The sequence below is a fragment of the Dipteris shenzhenensis genome, chromosome 9 (assembly GCF_047967505.1).
Source record: "Dipteris shenzhenensis isolate YYH24624 ecotype China chromosome 9, Dip_SZ_1.0, whole genome shotgun sequence".
Classification (NCBI taxonomy): Eukaryota; Viridiplantae; Streptophyta; class Polypodiopsida; order Gleicheniales; family Dipteridaceae; genus Dipteris; species Dipteris shenzhenensis.
Window position 1 is genome coordinate 38,866,022 of NC_141604.1, and position 16,292 is coordinate 38,882,313.

Sequence of the window (16,292 nt, forward strand, 5' to 3'; positions counted from 1 at the left end):
GAACATTGATTTTGAGTACTAAATCGATGGCATTGAGAGAGATGGCCTTGAGACGTGTGATATCAGGTTTGACAACGATAGCATGAGAGGGTGACGGCCTATAGTGTATACATTAACATCACAGAAGTGGATTTTATGAGACGGTGGAGGTTCAAACTGAAGTCACGAGGAGGTTGCAAAATGAGGAGAGGTTTAGGGGGGGAAGGGGAGCAAAGGGGATAAAGATAACAAGACGATAAACAACAACAACAAGAACAATAGTAACAATAGTTAATGTTTTTGCATGGCTGGAGGTAGAGACGTGCAAGAACGAGGCCTTGCAATCTGTAATAACCCAATTTCCATGCAACCACGAAGTAGAACTCCCTTTTAGCCACGACCTTAGTTCATCAACCTATAAATCCTCGCCTGCACCATGAATACCATACTTTGCTTCTCACCGGAGCTTGATTTGCACACAGCAGCTTTAACTCTGTGGGGCGCACCCAGCGTCTTTTCCATCCTCCGTTGGCGTCTTCTCAGCCCCCATTCCCTCCCCTCCTCCCCCTTCCACTCTACCTCCATCTACATTACATCACCTTCCACTCGACCTTTGTCGGATCTGTAAGCTTTCCCCTCATCCAAGGGGTCAATAACTTTTTTCTTCCACGATGCAGTCAGTACTTCCATTTCTGAATATGTAGATTTCATAGCACAGAAAGAAAGCGACTTATCCAATGAGCTACTCGCTATTGCAAGAGTCGGCCCATGGACTGCGGGCCATATTTATAATCTTCCAAGCCGACACAAAGAGAGAGAGAGAAAGAGCATCGTTCCATGGGCCGACTCTTGCAATAGCGAGTAGCTCATTGGATAAGTCGCTTTCTACAAATTGAGCAGTAAAATCATCTATCCCTTTTGTATCGTCAAGCAGCTGCAGGATAAAACATGGCAGCCCAAGTGGCATTGTTGGCTATATTGGGCATGTTGACGGCAACCTGGCTGATGCCTGCCACCCAAGCAACGGACCCGACCCAGAACTTCGATTGGACGGTGACCTATAAATCGCTCTCTCCTCTGGGTGGCCAACCTCAACAGGTTTTGCGTCGTTTTCGCTCATTTCAAGCTCAGCTTTTACTGAATTCTGTCAATGATTTAGATCCAAGATCAATGGGTTTCTTTGAACTGCAAGGTGATAGCCATCAACGATGAGTTTCCTGGCCCTAATCTTCCTACAGTGACCAATAATGTGGTGTCCATAAACGTGCACAACTTTCTGGACGAGCCGTTTCTTCTCACTTGGTGACTTGCTGTCTTCCAACATGCAACATCTAGATTGCAAATTATTCGAATGCTGCTTTGTAAATGTATAGATGATTGCTCACGGCAAGAATTCATAAGTGGCTTTGATTTTTCAGGAATGGAATTCAGATGCGTAAGAACTGCTGGCAAGATGGGACTCCGGGAACCAATTGTCCCATTCCTCCTGGCAAAAACTGGACCTACGTTATCCAGTTCAAGGACCAGATAGGGAGTTTCTTTTACGCTCCAAGTATGCTGCTTCAGAAAGCTGCAGGTGGATATGGAGGCATTGCGATCGCCAATCGCATCGTCATTTCAGTCCCCTTTGCACCGCCCGCAGGCGAATTCACAGTTCTCATCGGTGACTGGTATTCCACAGATCACAAAGTACGTATCCCCGAGTCTTCTCTTCTTTCAGCTGCCTAAGTTTGCGACGCTTTTCAGGTCTATCGCGCTTGGTTCATGACATCATTCGACATCGATTAATCGGCTGTATCGTGTACCCACACTGTGATTCCGCATTTTGCAGGCGTTGAGGAAGACACTCGACAATGGCAAATTCCTCGCACAACCTGATGGAGTGCTCATCAATGGAAAATCCGGACCAGCTGGTCAAACCATCTTCAGAGTGCAACCGGGTAAATTTGCTGCATGATATATTCAAAGCAATCGATACATTAAAATTTTGATGGAGCATTCGCAGTGCTTCTGGAGGTACTGTAAAGCTACATTAGTCCATAGGCCTGGGATTACAGTTCCAAGCTTATTGCTGGAGAATGTTGCTTTCTGAAGTTGAATTAATGGTTCGTGGTGCAGGAGGAACTTACCGCTTCAGGATCTCCAACGTGGGCATCGCAACCTCGCTCAACTTCCGGATTGCGGATCATAAAATGCTACTTGTGGAGGCGGAGGGAACATATCTTGAGAAAACTCTATACGATTCTTTGGACCTCCATGTCGGCCAGTCTTGCTCAGTGCTTGTCAAAATGAGTGAGGCTCCTGGCAGCTATTATGTGGTCGCAAGTCCCAGATTTGTGGAGCAGGTCCCAGACGGAAGCGCCCTTCTTCAATACGATAACTACAATAGCAATGCACCGACTAGCTCGTATCCACCAGGTCCTGCTCCTATGGATTATCAGTTCTCGATGGATCAAGCTCTGTATTTCAGGCAAGCATTTAATTGTCACGGGTCCATTCGTGTGATACTTCAGCATAAGGCCTGAAGTGTCCCATATGTCGACTTTTTTGGCTTCCCACGGGAGCACGCTGCATTACATTGGCTTCGTCAAGAGCCAAAGTTGGAAAAACTTGGAATTCGTTTTCTCAACTTTGCCCTGGATGTGTGCAGGACGAACCTCACAACAGGAGCTGCAAGACCTAACCCTCAGGGGGCATATAGATACAAAGAAATTCCTTTCTTCAGGAAGGTCATCCTGGCGAACTCTGCACCCATTGTAAATGACAAACAGCGATGCGCTGTGGATGGAAACTCCTTCGTCTATCCAGACACTCCTCTTCAGCTCGCAGATTACTTACGCATTAAAGGAGTCTTCAAGGCCACCCCATTCCACGTCTTGAAGCCCGTTGGCGGCCCTTACGTTCTGTCCACCTTCGTTGGAGCAAGCGGCTTGAAAACTAACTTAACTGAGTTTGTCTTTCAAAACAATGAAGACAGCCTACAGACCTGGCATCTTGACGGTTACAGTTTTTATGTTGTTGGGTAGGTCCAAGGCACTTTTAATTGCATTCCTATCTCAGCTTCTTGGGGCTAATTCTAAATCGTTTCGTCCTCATGCTTCAGAAGTTCAGCTCTTGTAAGTCGTTCAGGTGCCTGTTCGGGTTGAACACATAAGGAACAGAAATGGCTAAATGGCCATATTCTCGATGCTCTCGGTATTTAGCATGCATATACAACAAGAAGATGGGCGGACTAGTGACATTCATACCCCTAATCTATTGACTTCAACTTCTGTTCTCCCTGGCAGAATGGCGCAAGGAAACTGGACAAGAAAGAGCAGAAAGCTATATAACATGAACGATGCAGTTTCTCGTTCGACCACTCAGGTATTTCTTAAGTCATCTTTGCAGCCGATCATTTCAACCTTTAGAACTGCTCGCTTACTAGCTTTACCAACGAGATGCCAAGGCAAATCAATCACTCATACAAAGGATGAAGATGGAAGATTGGAGAGAGAACTCGGCGTTATGTGTTGCATTACGTATGCTCACGTAGTTATACAAGTCGAGAGAGGAGCGGGAATTACAACAATTTAAGCCTAGTTACAGATCGATCACTATTCATATCTCCGCAATCTAATGTCTAATCTATTTGCTACGTACTATTGTAGCTTATTTAACTTTTTCATGCTTCACCTAACATATTTTAACATCCTCCGATGGTAAGTCAAGCGTCTAGACATAGGACTCTGCCTAATATAATGCACTAGTTTCCATTTAACAATCTAACAATCTATCAATCTTACAATCTGACTGAGTTCATCTTTTAGAAGATTGGAGCGCCACTTCTACCGTAACGAAATTCGTTTCAGTCCTCCCATTTTTCATGTCTACTATCTTTTTCCTATAATTGTGAGCAAAGTGTCCAGGTTTTCCACAGTAGAAGCACTACCTGGTGCTCATGTCGACTTAAGGAAGCCTCGCGTCCCTTCCATGAACTAATACTGGCCTCTGATTGGTCTACTATGTTTCTCTTGACAAGAAAGCCACTCGCGTAGTAGAGTCTTGCATTGTCATGTGTTGCTCCTCTTGAAGGACAATAAATATTTTAAGTAGTTCATCTTCTATGTAATTACTGCGCTCAACATTACATTCAAATGGTCATTTGACGAAGGCAATGTTTTGAAGAATTATGCAAATCTCAGCTTCTACTATTGAGGTTCCGATTGTCGCCTTATCCTATCCTAACGCGTACCTGATATAGGTTTTGTTTGCCATTGACTTTGTTATATAAACCACTACAAGGGTTTAGGATAGTTGTCCGAGGTGGGTGGAGGTGGGACCCATGCAGGCCGGCGATTATAAACAATTGTTTATAGTCATATTGTTGGGATATCTCAAGGTGTATGCCTCAGGCACACCTTGGTTTCTATGTGTGAGTGCTAGAGGCACACTTAGGTGCCTGTAAGCACAGTTAGGTGGTAGTAGAAGCCACATAGGATGATTGAGAGAATCTAAGAGCAGATTGAGGAGATGATTGTGGAGCTCTGAAGTCATCAGTGATGTCAGTGAGCATGTAAGAGGTGCCTACATAAGGACCTCACTCTTCTTCATTCTATATGCAAGTATTCTGAGTTTGTGTTCACTCTATGCTTTCCTTTCAATTTACCAACATGGTATCAGAGCACTTTGATCCTCCTTGAGCCCTAGTTAGGTGCCACATCATCATCTTCTTCCTCACCTCCATCTTCCACCTTCCCTTCCAAAGTCGATTTTGGAAGTGAGAGTTCTCTTCAAACCTGCATTCTCAGCATCTCATCCTTCAGGAGAGTCTTCCCAAGGGCAGGGCGAATCTGCAGAACGAGCTGTACAAGTTATCTCGCCATTTTCGGGGCGGCATTGTCTCAGGAAGCCACGATTACTTTCTTCCTGGTTCTCATTGTGGAGAGCTACATTGTCTAATTCCTTCCAGAGGGAGTTGGGCGACATCACGACCTTGCTTCTCATCAAGTCTGAGCTCTTTTGGAGTAGCATTCGGGTAGTTCTCGTCGAAAAACCAGTCCACAGTTCTTCTACAATGTTGGGTGACGTGGATGTCTTCTACGCGATTCCTTTCTGAGGGAGAAGCTCTACCTATTTACCTTCCTCTCCAGTACGAAAGCCCTCTGAATTCCGACCTCTGCATGATGAATTGAAGCAGATTTCTGAGCTGCCTCTTTGGCCATGAAAGCTTGACTATGTAAGTCTAAGTTTGACTTTGGACAGTTAAAGTTTGACTGGTGGTTTGACCAAGATTTATTTTCAGTCTTCTATGCTCATTTTCTAGCATCTACTTGGTCATCTTTTGCTTAGACATCTTGCATAAATATTGCTCTGACTAATTGCCTTATGCTTTGACATTTACTTAAGTCACATAGAGAAATCCAAGTCAAAGTATTCAAGTTGTTACTCTTTGAAGGATTATTTTTTATTGCTCATATTTCACTTGTAAGGCACTAGACACTGCCCTCGGGTAAGACCTTGCCATGGAAGCTAAGACCTTTTTTGAGAAGTTGGATGGAACTCATTTCCATACTTGGCAAACAAAAGCCAAGTCTATGCTTTTGAAAAAGAAGATATGGAATGTTGAGAATAGAAAGAAGTCTACAAAAGAAAAAGCTAATTGGTTGACCAGAGCCAAAAAGGAAGCAACTTCAAAGACAAAAAATGCCAATCTACTTTCAGTTGATGTGCCTCCACAAGATGAGGCATCCTTTGAAGATTATGTTTTTTAAATCACTCTATGTATGCTCCAGATCTCTCTTTTTATGTTGAGTCAAGGTACTCAGCCTGGATAGTCCTCCAAAATGAATGAAATAAACTATTGTGTTTTGTGTGTTTTGTAAACACCTCTGGTCACCTTATGATGTAGGCCATGTGTATGTGTTTTGCTCCATGGTACCTCCTGCAAACATTGTGTGCATGTACATGCAGGGGAGATAACCATTGGAAGGTCTTTTGTATCCCTTTTGTTTACCTTACACCCATGGGAACCCTTGCTAGCTTGAGATCCTAGCCATTGATAGATCCATGACCACCATGAGACGGCATGAGACACCTTGTGCTAGCTATATCCTTGACATAGCCTAAGGCATTCCCTTGAGGGGGGGTTTGTTGGGATATCTCAAGGTGTATGCCTCAGGCACACCTTGGTTTCTATGTGTGAGCGCTAGAGGCATAGTTAGGTGCTCATAAGCACAGTTAGGTGGTGGTAGAAGCCACATAGGATGATTGAGAGAATCTAGGAGTAGATTGAGGAGATGATTGTGGAGCTCTGAAGTCATCAGTGATGTCAGTGAGCATGTAAGTGGGGCCTACATAAGGACCTCACTCTTCTTCATTCTATATGCAAGTATTCTGAGTTTGTGTTCACTCTATGCTTTCCTTTCAGTTTACCAACACATATGTCTATAAACATATGACTATAAACTCTTGGATGCGAGCATGCGGTACGAGTAGAACTCGTTGTGGGTCCAAACCCCATCACTTACATTCTTTTGATGTTTATAATTTTATTATTTTCCGGCGCCGGTCGTGCCAATCCCGCACACAAAAAACGACAATCCCCAGGCTACTACGAGTAGGTCCCAAGCATCCTTTGACTTAGGTTTTGGCACTGCTTTAGAATCTTGATGCTCCCGCAGTGCAAGTTCAGTCACCTTCTCTTCTCTTGTCATGATCTTCCTCCTCTCCATCAAATCTATCTATGGGACATAGCTCCATGAGGTTTGGAGAGTTCACTTAGAGGATAAGCACAATTATGCTAGAGCAAACCTTCATATCGCTCAAAGGTGTTGCACAACCTCAAGTTTATCTAACAGTACTCTCTTACTTATGTGGGGTTGAACGTCTTGATTTAGAAGGACTTTCTATTTGGACTCTATAACTCTTTCACTTTCCTTCATCGCACTACAAATCAAACCATCACTTTTTTATCCACCATCATTAATAAATCGAAGCATCGCTTCATTCTTCATCTCGATGTCAAACCTAGGAGAGGTAGTGCTCATTCATTTATAGCCTTACCAATGATGTAAAAATAAAATGCGACCAATTATATACAAGATGTAAATGGAAGATTGTGTTTTGCCTTATGTACTCTCAGATATATACAAGTCACACACAAAGTAGGCGGTGTAGTAAAAGTGAGTCGATTCATGGCTTAGTAACAATCACTTTTCATGTCTTTATAATCTAGCCTCATTTCTAATTTATTTCCTACTAATGTAGCTTATTTAATTTACGGTGACTTTCGTATGCTTGACTTAACAAATTTTTAACTTTACATAATTTTAATAAGAATACAAATAGATTTGTTTGAGGATACAAAGAAAAAGGAATGTTGTCCATAGATGCACAAGGCAAAAATCATGTTGCATGATTGTCATAGATTAGTATATGCTTTCATGTCATAAACTATATGAATGACCATATGAATGGAACTATCATCAATTCTTTAACTTGATCTCAAAGTTTAGGTGAAATAAAAAACAAGTGCAACCTAATTTTGAGCCATGTGATTCAGGTATATCCCAAGTCATGGACAGCAGCTCTAGTGCAATTAGACAATAAGGGGATATGGAACCTACGCTCACAAAATCTACAGCGGCAATATCTAGGCCAAGAACTCTACATTCGTGTTTGGGCTCCTCCAGCAGGACCAATGGGGGATGAAAATCAGAATCCCATTCCTTCCAATGTCATTCTCTGTGGCAGAGCTCTAAAATAATATAGAAATTTTTAGCAAATCCACAACACCATAGTTTCACCTTCTTCATTGATTTGGCTATACACCCTTCCTATGCCACTATGGGATCCTATCCGACACATCCACTTTGTATTCAGTCTTTGCCTCATGCAAGCAAACTTGGGTGTGAGGCTATTTTTGCAAATTGGACTCAGTGCATGTCTTGCTCACTAGTTATGTTATTATCAAAATATGATTCATGAGCATGTTTTGTGAAATTGCAAATCTTTTTGTGGCTTCTTAAACTTCATTTCTCAATTCTTACACATGAAGTATAACTAACATGGAATCCTCCAAAACATCAATATCTCATTCTACTTTTGATTCACCATGGGGTACCTATATGATAATGTAGTTCATTTGTATATGCTACTTAGTTTTTTTAATCCCCTAGTACCTTGTTTTAATATCAATCACGAGGTACAAAAAAGTATTGTTGATGGATGTAATTAAATATTATTCAATTCAATTGGTATACCAATGGGCTTATTTGAAACTCATTATTCCATTGACTTAGGTATCCCAACAAACTTTTCTATGGAGGGGAGGGCAAATCATGCAAACTGTTTGTTCCATTTGCATGTATGAGAGAGAGAGAGAGAGAGAGAGAGAGAGAGAGAGAGAGAGAAAGAGAAAGGACTAGCTCATACAAATTGTTGCAAGTTTCCACTAACAACCTTGTCTTATTACTTTAGAGGCATGCAGGTAATTTCCACAATCTCATATTATGCATTGTTCCTAATATACCAATTACATGATGTTCTTTGTGAGTAACAAAATGCCAAAAAGTGTGCTTTTATATTGCTGAATACAAGTGCAATTTAATACAAGGTATTATACAATTTCAATGTGTGCTACTTATCTTTTACATGTTAATGAATTGCTGGACCATTCCTCAAATTTTCATAATAGGTAAACTAATATGTGATATGACTTGTGATTGACAGCTTATTCTATTGCGGTCTTAATGGAATCAACTAGTCTCTCTAGTCCTTCAATATGTGGCTCTTTAGTCTCTCCAATCTTCAATATGTGCCTCTTCCTATCTTCAAATTTAACAACTAGCACCTGAGCTAGGTTTTTTCTAATATTGACTTTGTTTCATAAGGTGCTATAGGTATGCCCCGAGCATCCTTTGAGGTTTTAGAATTTCTAGCATGTAGGAATTGCATATCAGCAAGCTTATGGAAATTGTCTTGTTTATCTTATTAACATCTTGATGCTCACACATTGCAACCTCATCCACCTTCTCTTTTATTGTCTTTGGTTTGTCTCCCATCATTCTGTACCATAAATTTTAGCTTGGATTATTGAGGTCAAGTGAATCTTCCATAAATTAAAGTCCTCTTCATCAAATCTATATATGGCACATAGCTCCATTATTAGAAGAAACAACAATCATAGAAAAGAAAAGTATTGCAATCTAGCCTTGAACCATGCAAAATTCCAATCTTTAGGTACATCCAAAGGTGTAGGTAGTAGTTCTAGTGCAACTAGACAACAAGGGGACCTAGAACCTATGCTTACAACATTTATAGTGGCAATAAATAGTTAAGAACTCTACATTCATGTCAAAGCTCCTCCAATAGAACCAATGAAGGATAAAAATTAGAAACCCATGCCTTTCACCGTTCTCTATGATAGAGCTCTACTAGCTTAATCTAGAAATTTTTAGCTCACCCCCAATACCATAGTTTCACCTTCTTCATTAATTGTGAGAGAGAGAGAGAGAGAGAGAGAGAGAGAGAGAGAGAGGGAGGGAGGGAGGGAGGGAGGGACGAAGGGAGGGAGGGAGGGAGCTAGGTCATGAAAATTGTGCACACTTACTAGTGCTAGTTGGCGAGTTTTCAACTACCTTGCCATATCATTGAGGCATGCAAGTAAGTTCCATAATCTCATGTTATGCCCTATTTATAGTATGTCAAATATATGAGATTCTTTGTGAATAAGAATATGCAAAGTGTTTTTTCTTTTTATAGTGAGTAATCCAAGGGTGACAATATGGGCCAAGAAAAAGGTGACACTATAATGGAGGAAGGCGGAGATCACGACATTGGGGAAGAAGAGGGAGAACTAGAGGGTGAACTAGAGGATCAAGTCTTAGGTACATACATAAAATAGGTGATGATGATATAGGTGATCAATTTTATCTAAACCTTGAGATAGACTTATTTGGCATGCAAGACTTGCTCAAGGTGAAGCCGTCAATGTAAATTCTACTGATGATTTTTTTTGACATTGATGAGGCTTCCTATGTTTTGGCCCTCTCATTTTTATAGTGATATTTTGTACATTTGTATGTTAAGTAGACCATGAATATATGAGTGTTTTGATCTTAATTTTGGTGTACATACTCTTATATGTTTTATCTTTCGAATGACCAAACTTGTGGTCAAATTTTATTTTGGGTCCCCTTGGAATCGACGTTCTGTAAAAATGTCGTATCAAAACTTTAACCCAGAGTTGGTGAAAGCATTGGTCATCAATATTGACGTCGGTACAAGTGTCAATATATACCGATGCCTACACCAATAGACAACAAAATTATAGTTGGTATGAGCATCGGTATGGACTTGTGTTGTGTAGTGATGTGTTTTCATATAGTCAATGACATGAAAAAATATATCAATCTATGACAACTACGCAACATGTTTATTGGCTTTTGAGATCTAGGCAAAATGTTGCTCCAGCTTTCTATCCTCAAATAAATCTTATTGTGTCCTTTATAGAAAAATGTTAAGTCAAGCATCTGAAAGTTAGCTTAAACTAGATAGGATATGAGGTTAGTAGCTCAAATAGATTAGAATATGGAGATATTAATAGTGATTCATAGTTATAAGCCATGAAATGACCCATTGATGCTATAAGGACACTTCATACGTGACTTATACAACTATATGAGCATAAACAATGCAAAACATAATGTTGAGTTTTTCATAGACTAGTCTTCCATCTTTAAAGTTTTGTATGGTTGATTGTGTTTTCTTTTTACCTCATTGGTAATGCTAGTAATTAAATATGGTATCAAAGAACCTTACCCCTCTTGGGTTTGATATTAATAAGGAATGAAGCAATTCTTCAATTTAACGATGGTGGACAAAAATTGATCGTTTGATTTCTAGTGCGATGAAAGCAATGTGAAAGGGTTAGAGGATCCAAATGGAAAGTTCTTCTAAATTGAGGTATTAAACTTTAAAAAAAAAGAGATATGTTCAACCCTAGATAAGTGGAATATTAATATTAGACAAACTTTGAGGTAGTGCAATACCTTTTAGAAATATGAAGGGTTGCTCCAGCATAGCTTACATATCCTATAGAAGAGATTTCTTCTAGCCTTTCAGAAGTTATGCTCCATAGACAGATTTGATGAAGAGAGTTATAACTTGTGGAAGATTCACATGATCTCAATAATTCAAGGAAAAAAACTATGGTACATCATGAAAGAGAACTTGTTGATATGCAACTCCTACATGCTAGCAATCCTAAAACATCAAAGGATGCTCGAAAAATACTTATAGCACCTTATCAAACATAGTCAATACTAGACCCTGAGGGGGTCACTAGGAAGTATGTAAGATAGCATGTGCAATCAATGGAAGGGGTATTACATTTTTATGGAGCTATAGAAAATATACATACATAAGGGGATTTTTCTTAAAAAACTGAAAATTTTCATACATAAGTGATATTTTAATCATCTCATCAAAATTTGAAGAAGGGGTGTGTATGGGTTATTAAAATCCATAGGTAGGGGGCTTTTAAATACACCATGATTGCATGTGCTATATGGGGTTTTTACATAGTGGCCACCTAGGGTACTAGACAAGACCTATCTCAAGTGCTAGTTGCTAAATTTGAAGATAGAAGATTTCATTGGAGTCAGTGGTGTGTGCTGAAGCATTTTTATTGAGGAATCTACTTGTTTTGGATTTTATCACCCTTGTGGTAAGAGAGGAAGTTCATATGTGAACAACACTCCTTTTTTGGATGAGCTTTGAGGATGTACAAAAATTTTTTGAATTAATATAATCACTCTTTTTTTGCCCCCAAAACAAAAATTGAAGATAGGAGAGGGTGATTCAAGCCACATATTGATGCTGAAGGATTAGAGAGACTAGTTGGCCCCAATTAGGACCGTAATAGAAAACCTTGTCATTCACACATAGATGACCTATTATGAAAATTTGAGGAATGGCCTAGCAATAGCACATACAAACTTTCGACACCAATATAAAAGTCTCACTTCTTAAGGATTTGATGCTTTTGGCATATATGGACTCTTCCTTTGGGCATAGAATTTGTCTACCTCCGAGCGTGGACTCGGTTGTGATGGTTTAGGCCTAGACTCCATTGGAGGTTGTGATTCTCCGAGCATATATTAAATCTCTCCTTTTGAGTGTGCACTCAATTATCCTCTTTCCTAGACTCATCGGCATCATTAATTGGATTTATTGGTAGTATCTCCATATCCACAATCCTACCTGAACAAAAATTTGTTTGATTCAAGTAGTAAGTTGGACCACATACCACCATCTTGGATCCCAATGATCCGGATGAAAGACCACCTATGTTAAAGATGCAAATTAGATGCCAGTAATTATATTAATTTATGCTTATGTATTAAAAATATATATATGAACATCTACCAATAATTGTTTGAAAATGAAGATATTAGCTTTTAATAAATTCATTAGTATGTACATGTTCACAAAGCTTTGGATGAAAAAAAGTATCACTTTCGTCGGTCTAGAATCTGATGGAGTCAATGGCAAAAAAACCACTGTTGTCTCTCTTTACTATAGCATTGGGACCATTGTAAAACTCAAGGGGATCACTCTGTAGAAACCCTATATATCGCATGTGTTCAAGGACTATTTATCATAAAACCCATTATCTATGAATTTTTCATTAATAAAATGCACCCTTTTCCTTTTCAATCTGTAACTTTGTTTCCAAAATTCTTTTTACAACACCCTTTTGTCTATGAAAATGTGAGAACAACACCCTTTTGCAACGTGCTTTTGTCTATGAAAATGTGAGATTAAATGAAATTAAATATTCCCTTAGGTTGAACTCACGTGATATAGTCACATATATTATTGAGTAACGATTTGAGTTAACACCCCCCCTCCCCCCCCCCCTCCCCCCGAGGTTCTAAACCATTTGACATCAAGAATATAAATACTAAATTGTCTTAAATCAACTTCATGGATGTCACATATGGTCCCACAATAATATAACTACAAAGAGAGAAAATTGGTATCAGAGGCACTTGCTCGGCTATCTTGTACAAAGTTAGCCATGACTCCACAATCATAGGCTACTCTCCTTGAATCGACGCGTTCCACACGAAAATGTCATCCATGTGACCATAATGCACTGTACTTTTTGTACTACAAAAGAACATAATTAAAACAATGAGGATGCATTTTGTAGCAATGTTACCATAAATACCAAAATTAAGTAGAAAGATAAGAAAATTACATGTGGCATACATCCGCCAACTGTAAGCTCCCATCTCGATGGGGGTTACGTCCTCTCCATCATGTTCGGCTTCATGAAGAAACACTTATTTCATTAATTTTGGGCTCATATGTCTACTCTTGGACTAATCCCAAAAATCCTTCCCAATTGAAAAGTTTACTTTTATGAAAATATCATTCGAGAATCAAAAGTTCACTTTTTGGCACTATCATTTCCACATAATAAATTTCACAATTTGTCTCTATAATGGTGCACTACTAATGCAAAAACTTTGATTAAATGCTACTTTTGTACTTCTTTTTAAAAATCCTATTCACATTTAAAAAAAATCATGAGTTATTAATTTAAATCCATGAAAAATCACTTTCAAAATAAAGATTTATTAATATAATTTAATCCAAAAGAATGTACTTAAAATTTGATGTAGAAAACTATAACACTCTTGAAGGCCCAAAAAATTTAAAGGTTAAAATAGACAAGAGGCATAGAAGACTCTTTAAATGTGCTCAAAAAATAGTAATAGTTATGCTTGCAATTTTACAATGTCATATGCTTACAAGAAATATTACTCTCCATGAGTCTTTGTACAAAGGAGTCTGACATGCAGCCTTTTCAATAACTCAATTCTGCCTTTACAAATGTGTTAAGTACAAATAGGTAACTAGTTTGTTTGAATGTCCGATTCATTGTCACTTGTTGTTTGAATGCTTGAATGGTATTGTCATGGGCATTCTTCATTTGCGCTATCTCCTTCTACTTCCTCCTTAGCAAGCATCTTCAAAAACTCTATAATGTGCAAAATAATGGGTAGCTCGATATTCTTATTTTTTTGCTACATCATATCCCATGTGCTTCCTTGTTTTCTTTGTCCTTGATTTCCAAGATACTACGACTATCTCTATGGAAAGCTCTAAAACTGCATCATGGTTTGGAACCCATTCCTTCTTCAAACAGCCAATATACAGTGTATTGTTATCGTGGTTCTCCTTCTTACCCCTTGGCTCATACCATAGTGTTGTAAATGTTGTAACTTTTCCCTTGTCATCCATGCTCATGTCCACCACTTTTGTAACCCACAACTTAACATTCTCATGCTCATTGTCCAATGGTTGAACTGCAACAAAGCAGTGGATGTCTGTTTCTACTTTTGGCATAAACTCTCTCTTCCTTGAACCATAATATGGATGTGGGAGTAGTGAATCAAATTGATTCTAAAAAACATCAAATGTTGGGTGCAAGTCGTCACCAACATTTGGCCAAAATAAAGGCCATTTTGCCTTGGCATCATCTACTCACATTTTCTCAAGGTCCTTTATCAATTGATAGGTCTTCTTAATTACAATAGTAGTGTGTTCCTTCCAAGAGGGCTTCCAATCAGGAAATCTACAAAGCATTTGTATGCAATAAAAGATTTTAAGCCCTCTATTTCACCTTTAGATTTCTCACTGAATTCTTTTATAAGAGCCCATATTGGATGTATTTCTTTACTCAAGATTGAAGTTAAGAGATAGTAAGGTTCTTCAGGTTCCCATTTTGTATCATGAAAAAAGTGTTGCCACTGCATCACTAGTTTTTCATCCTTTAAGAAAAAGCAAAAATAGTGTGGAGCGCTATGACCAATCAGGGCATCACCACCTTTTTTTATGAAAGGTAGAATAAAGCTCTTCCAACCATACATCCTTTCAACCATGGAGCATACTATACCTTCCTTGCCGCCACCAACTTGTCTCCCACATTTTCTTATCAAGTCATCCATCGCCTCTATGTCCTTGTGTTTTAGCTCTCTTGATACTGTACTAAAAACCTTATCGATATCCTCATTTGTGTGTCCAACCAACAAAAACCCAACTTCAATCTCATTGAAAATTCGATGAGCAATTAGCATTGAGCAAAATGCAAAAAAGAGTACATTCTTATTCTCTCGTTTGCAACTGTCTACCTGTATTCTCAAATTTTCTGGTAGGTGACCTTTTTCTGCATGTACACTATGAATTGCCTTCCTAATTGACGTTACAACTTGATTGCTATCATGTAGATGCAAGGAATCAATCCATATGTCTGCAAAAAACTTAAATCTAAGCTCTAACACTCCACATAGATGTGCCTTCAAAAAGTATTTTCCTTGTAGCTTAGGTGGAGTATTTATGAATCGAGGTAATGTTGTTGTGTTTTGATCCATACCATCTACAATAATGCACATGTACCATTTGGATGAGAAATAGCTTGCTCCTTCCAAAATGATTCTCTTTGTTCTAGAGACGTACTGTTAAGTGCTCGCTTTAGTGAGAGTGCTCTCAATGGAAGCGAAACGGAAGAGGGAGAGAGAGAAACAGAGAGCCACACAAGTTTTTGTGGGTGCAGAACACCCTAATCTTCTTTTTCATTCATTTATATATGTGTTTGAGTATTGTACATAACCGGGTTAAAGGCACAGTGACCTTTAACCCTCATAACCTCCCACTTAAAGGACAATGTGCCTTTAAGGGAGAACAACCAGTGAGCATACTATCCAATGCCCATCAATACATGACAATACTCAAACTGCTGATTAGGTAGACTCTTCGTCAGCATATCTATAGGGTTATCATTTGTATGAACCTTGACAAGCTCTATGCGCTTATCCTCAAGTACCTCCCTGATGAAATTGTACTTGACCTCAATGTGTTTGGTCTTTGCATGAAAGATCGGATTCCGTGCTAGCTGAATAGCACTCATGGAATCACTATGCAATGTCGGTACACCTGTATGAATCCCCAAATCTCCAACTAGCTGATCAGGCCATATAGCCTCCTTGCATCCCTTTGTGGCTGCAACATACTCAGCCTCTATGGTAGACAAAGCAATGCACTTCTGTGCATGAGACATCCACGACACTACACCACCTGCAAAGATGAACACATAACCAGAAGTGGATCTCCTATTATCCACATGCCTTGCATAGTCTGAATCTGTGTACCCAAGTACATGCATGTCTCCTCTACCAAAGTAGATGCACATCTCCTTGGTACCCTTCATGTACCTCATGATGCACTTAACTGCCTCCCAATGCCTCTTTCCTAGATTA

The 16,292-nt window shown here is 39.3% G+C and overlaps 1 protein-coding gene across 1 annotated transcript; it reads left to right on the forward strand.

Annotated features, from left to right (window-relative positions):
* The first annotated feature begins 951 nt into the window (after positions 1-951).
* Positions 952-16,062, forward strand: LOC147898613 (L-ascorbate oxidase homolog). Its single transcript, XM_087379205.1, has 9 exons — positions 952-1,077; positions 1,172-1,281; positions 1,398-1,668; positions 1,811-1,919; positions 2,098-2,449; positions 2,630-3,001; positions 3,267-3,345; positions 7,523-7,718; positions 16,034-16,062. The coding sequence occupies exons 1-9, from the start codon at positions 964-966 to the stop codon at positions 16,060-16,062; spliced, it is 1,632 nt and encodes a 543-aa protein (XP_087235331.1). The 5' UTR covers positions 952-963.
* Positions 16,063-16,292: the final 230 nt, after the last annotated feature.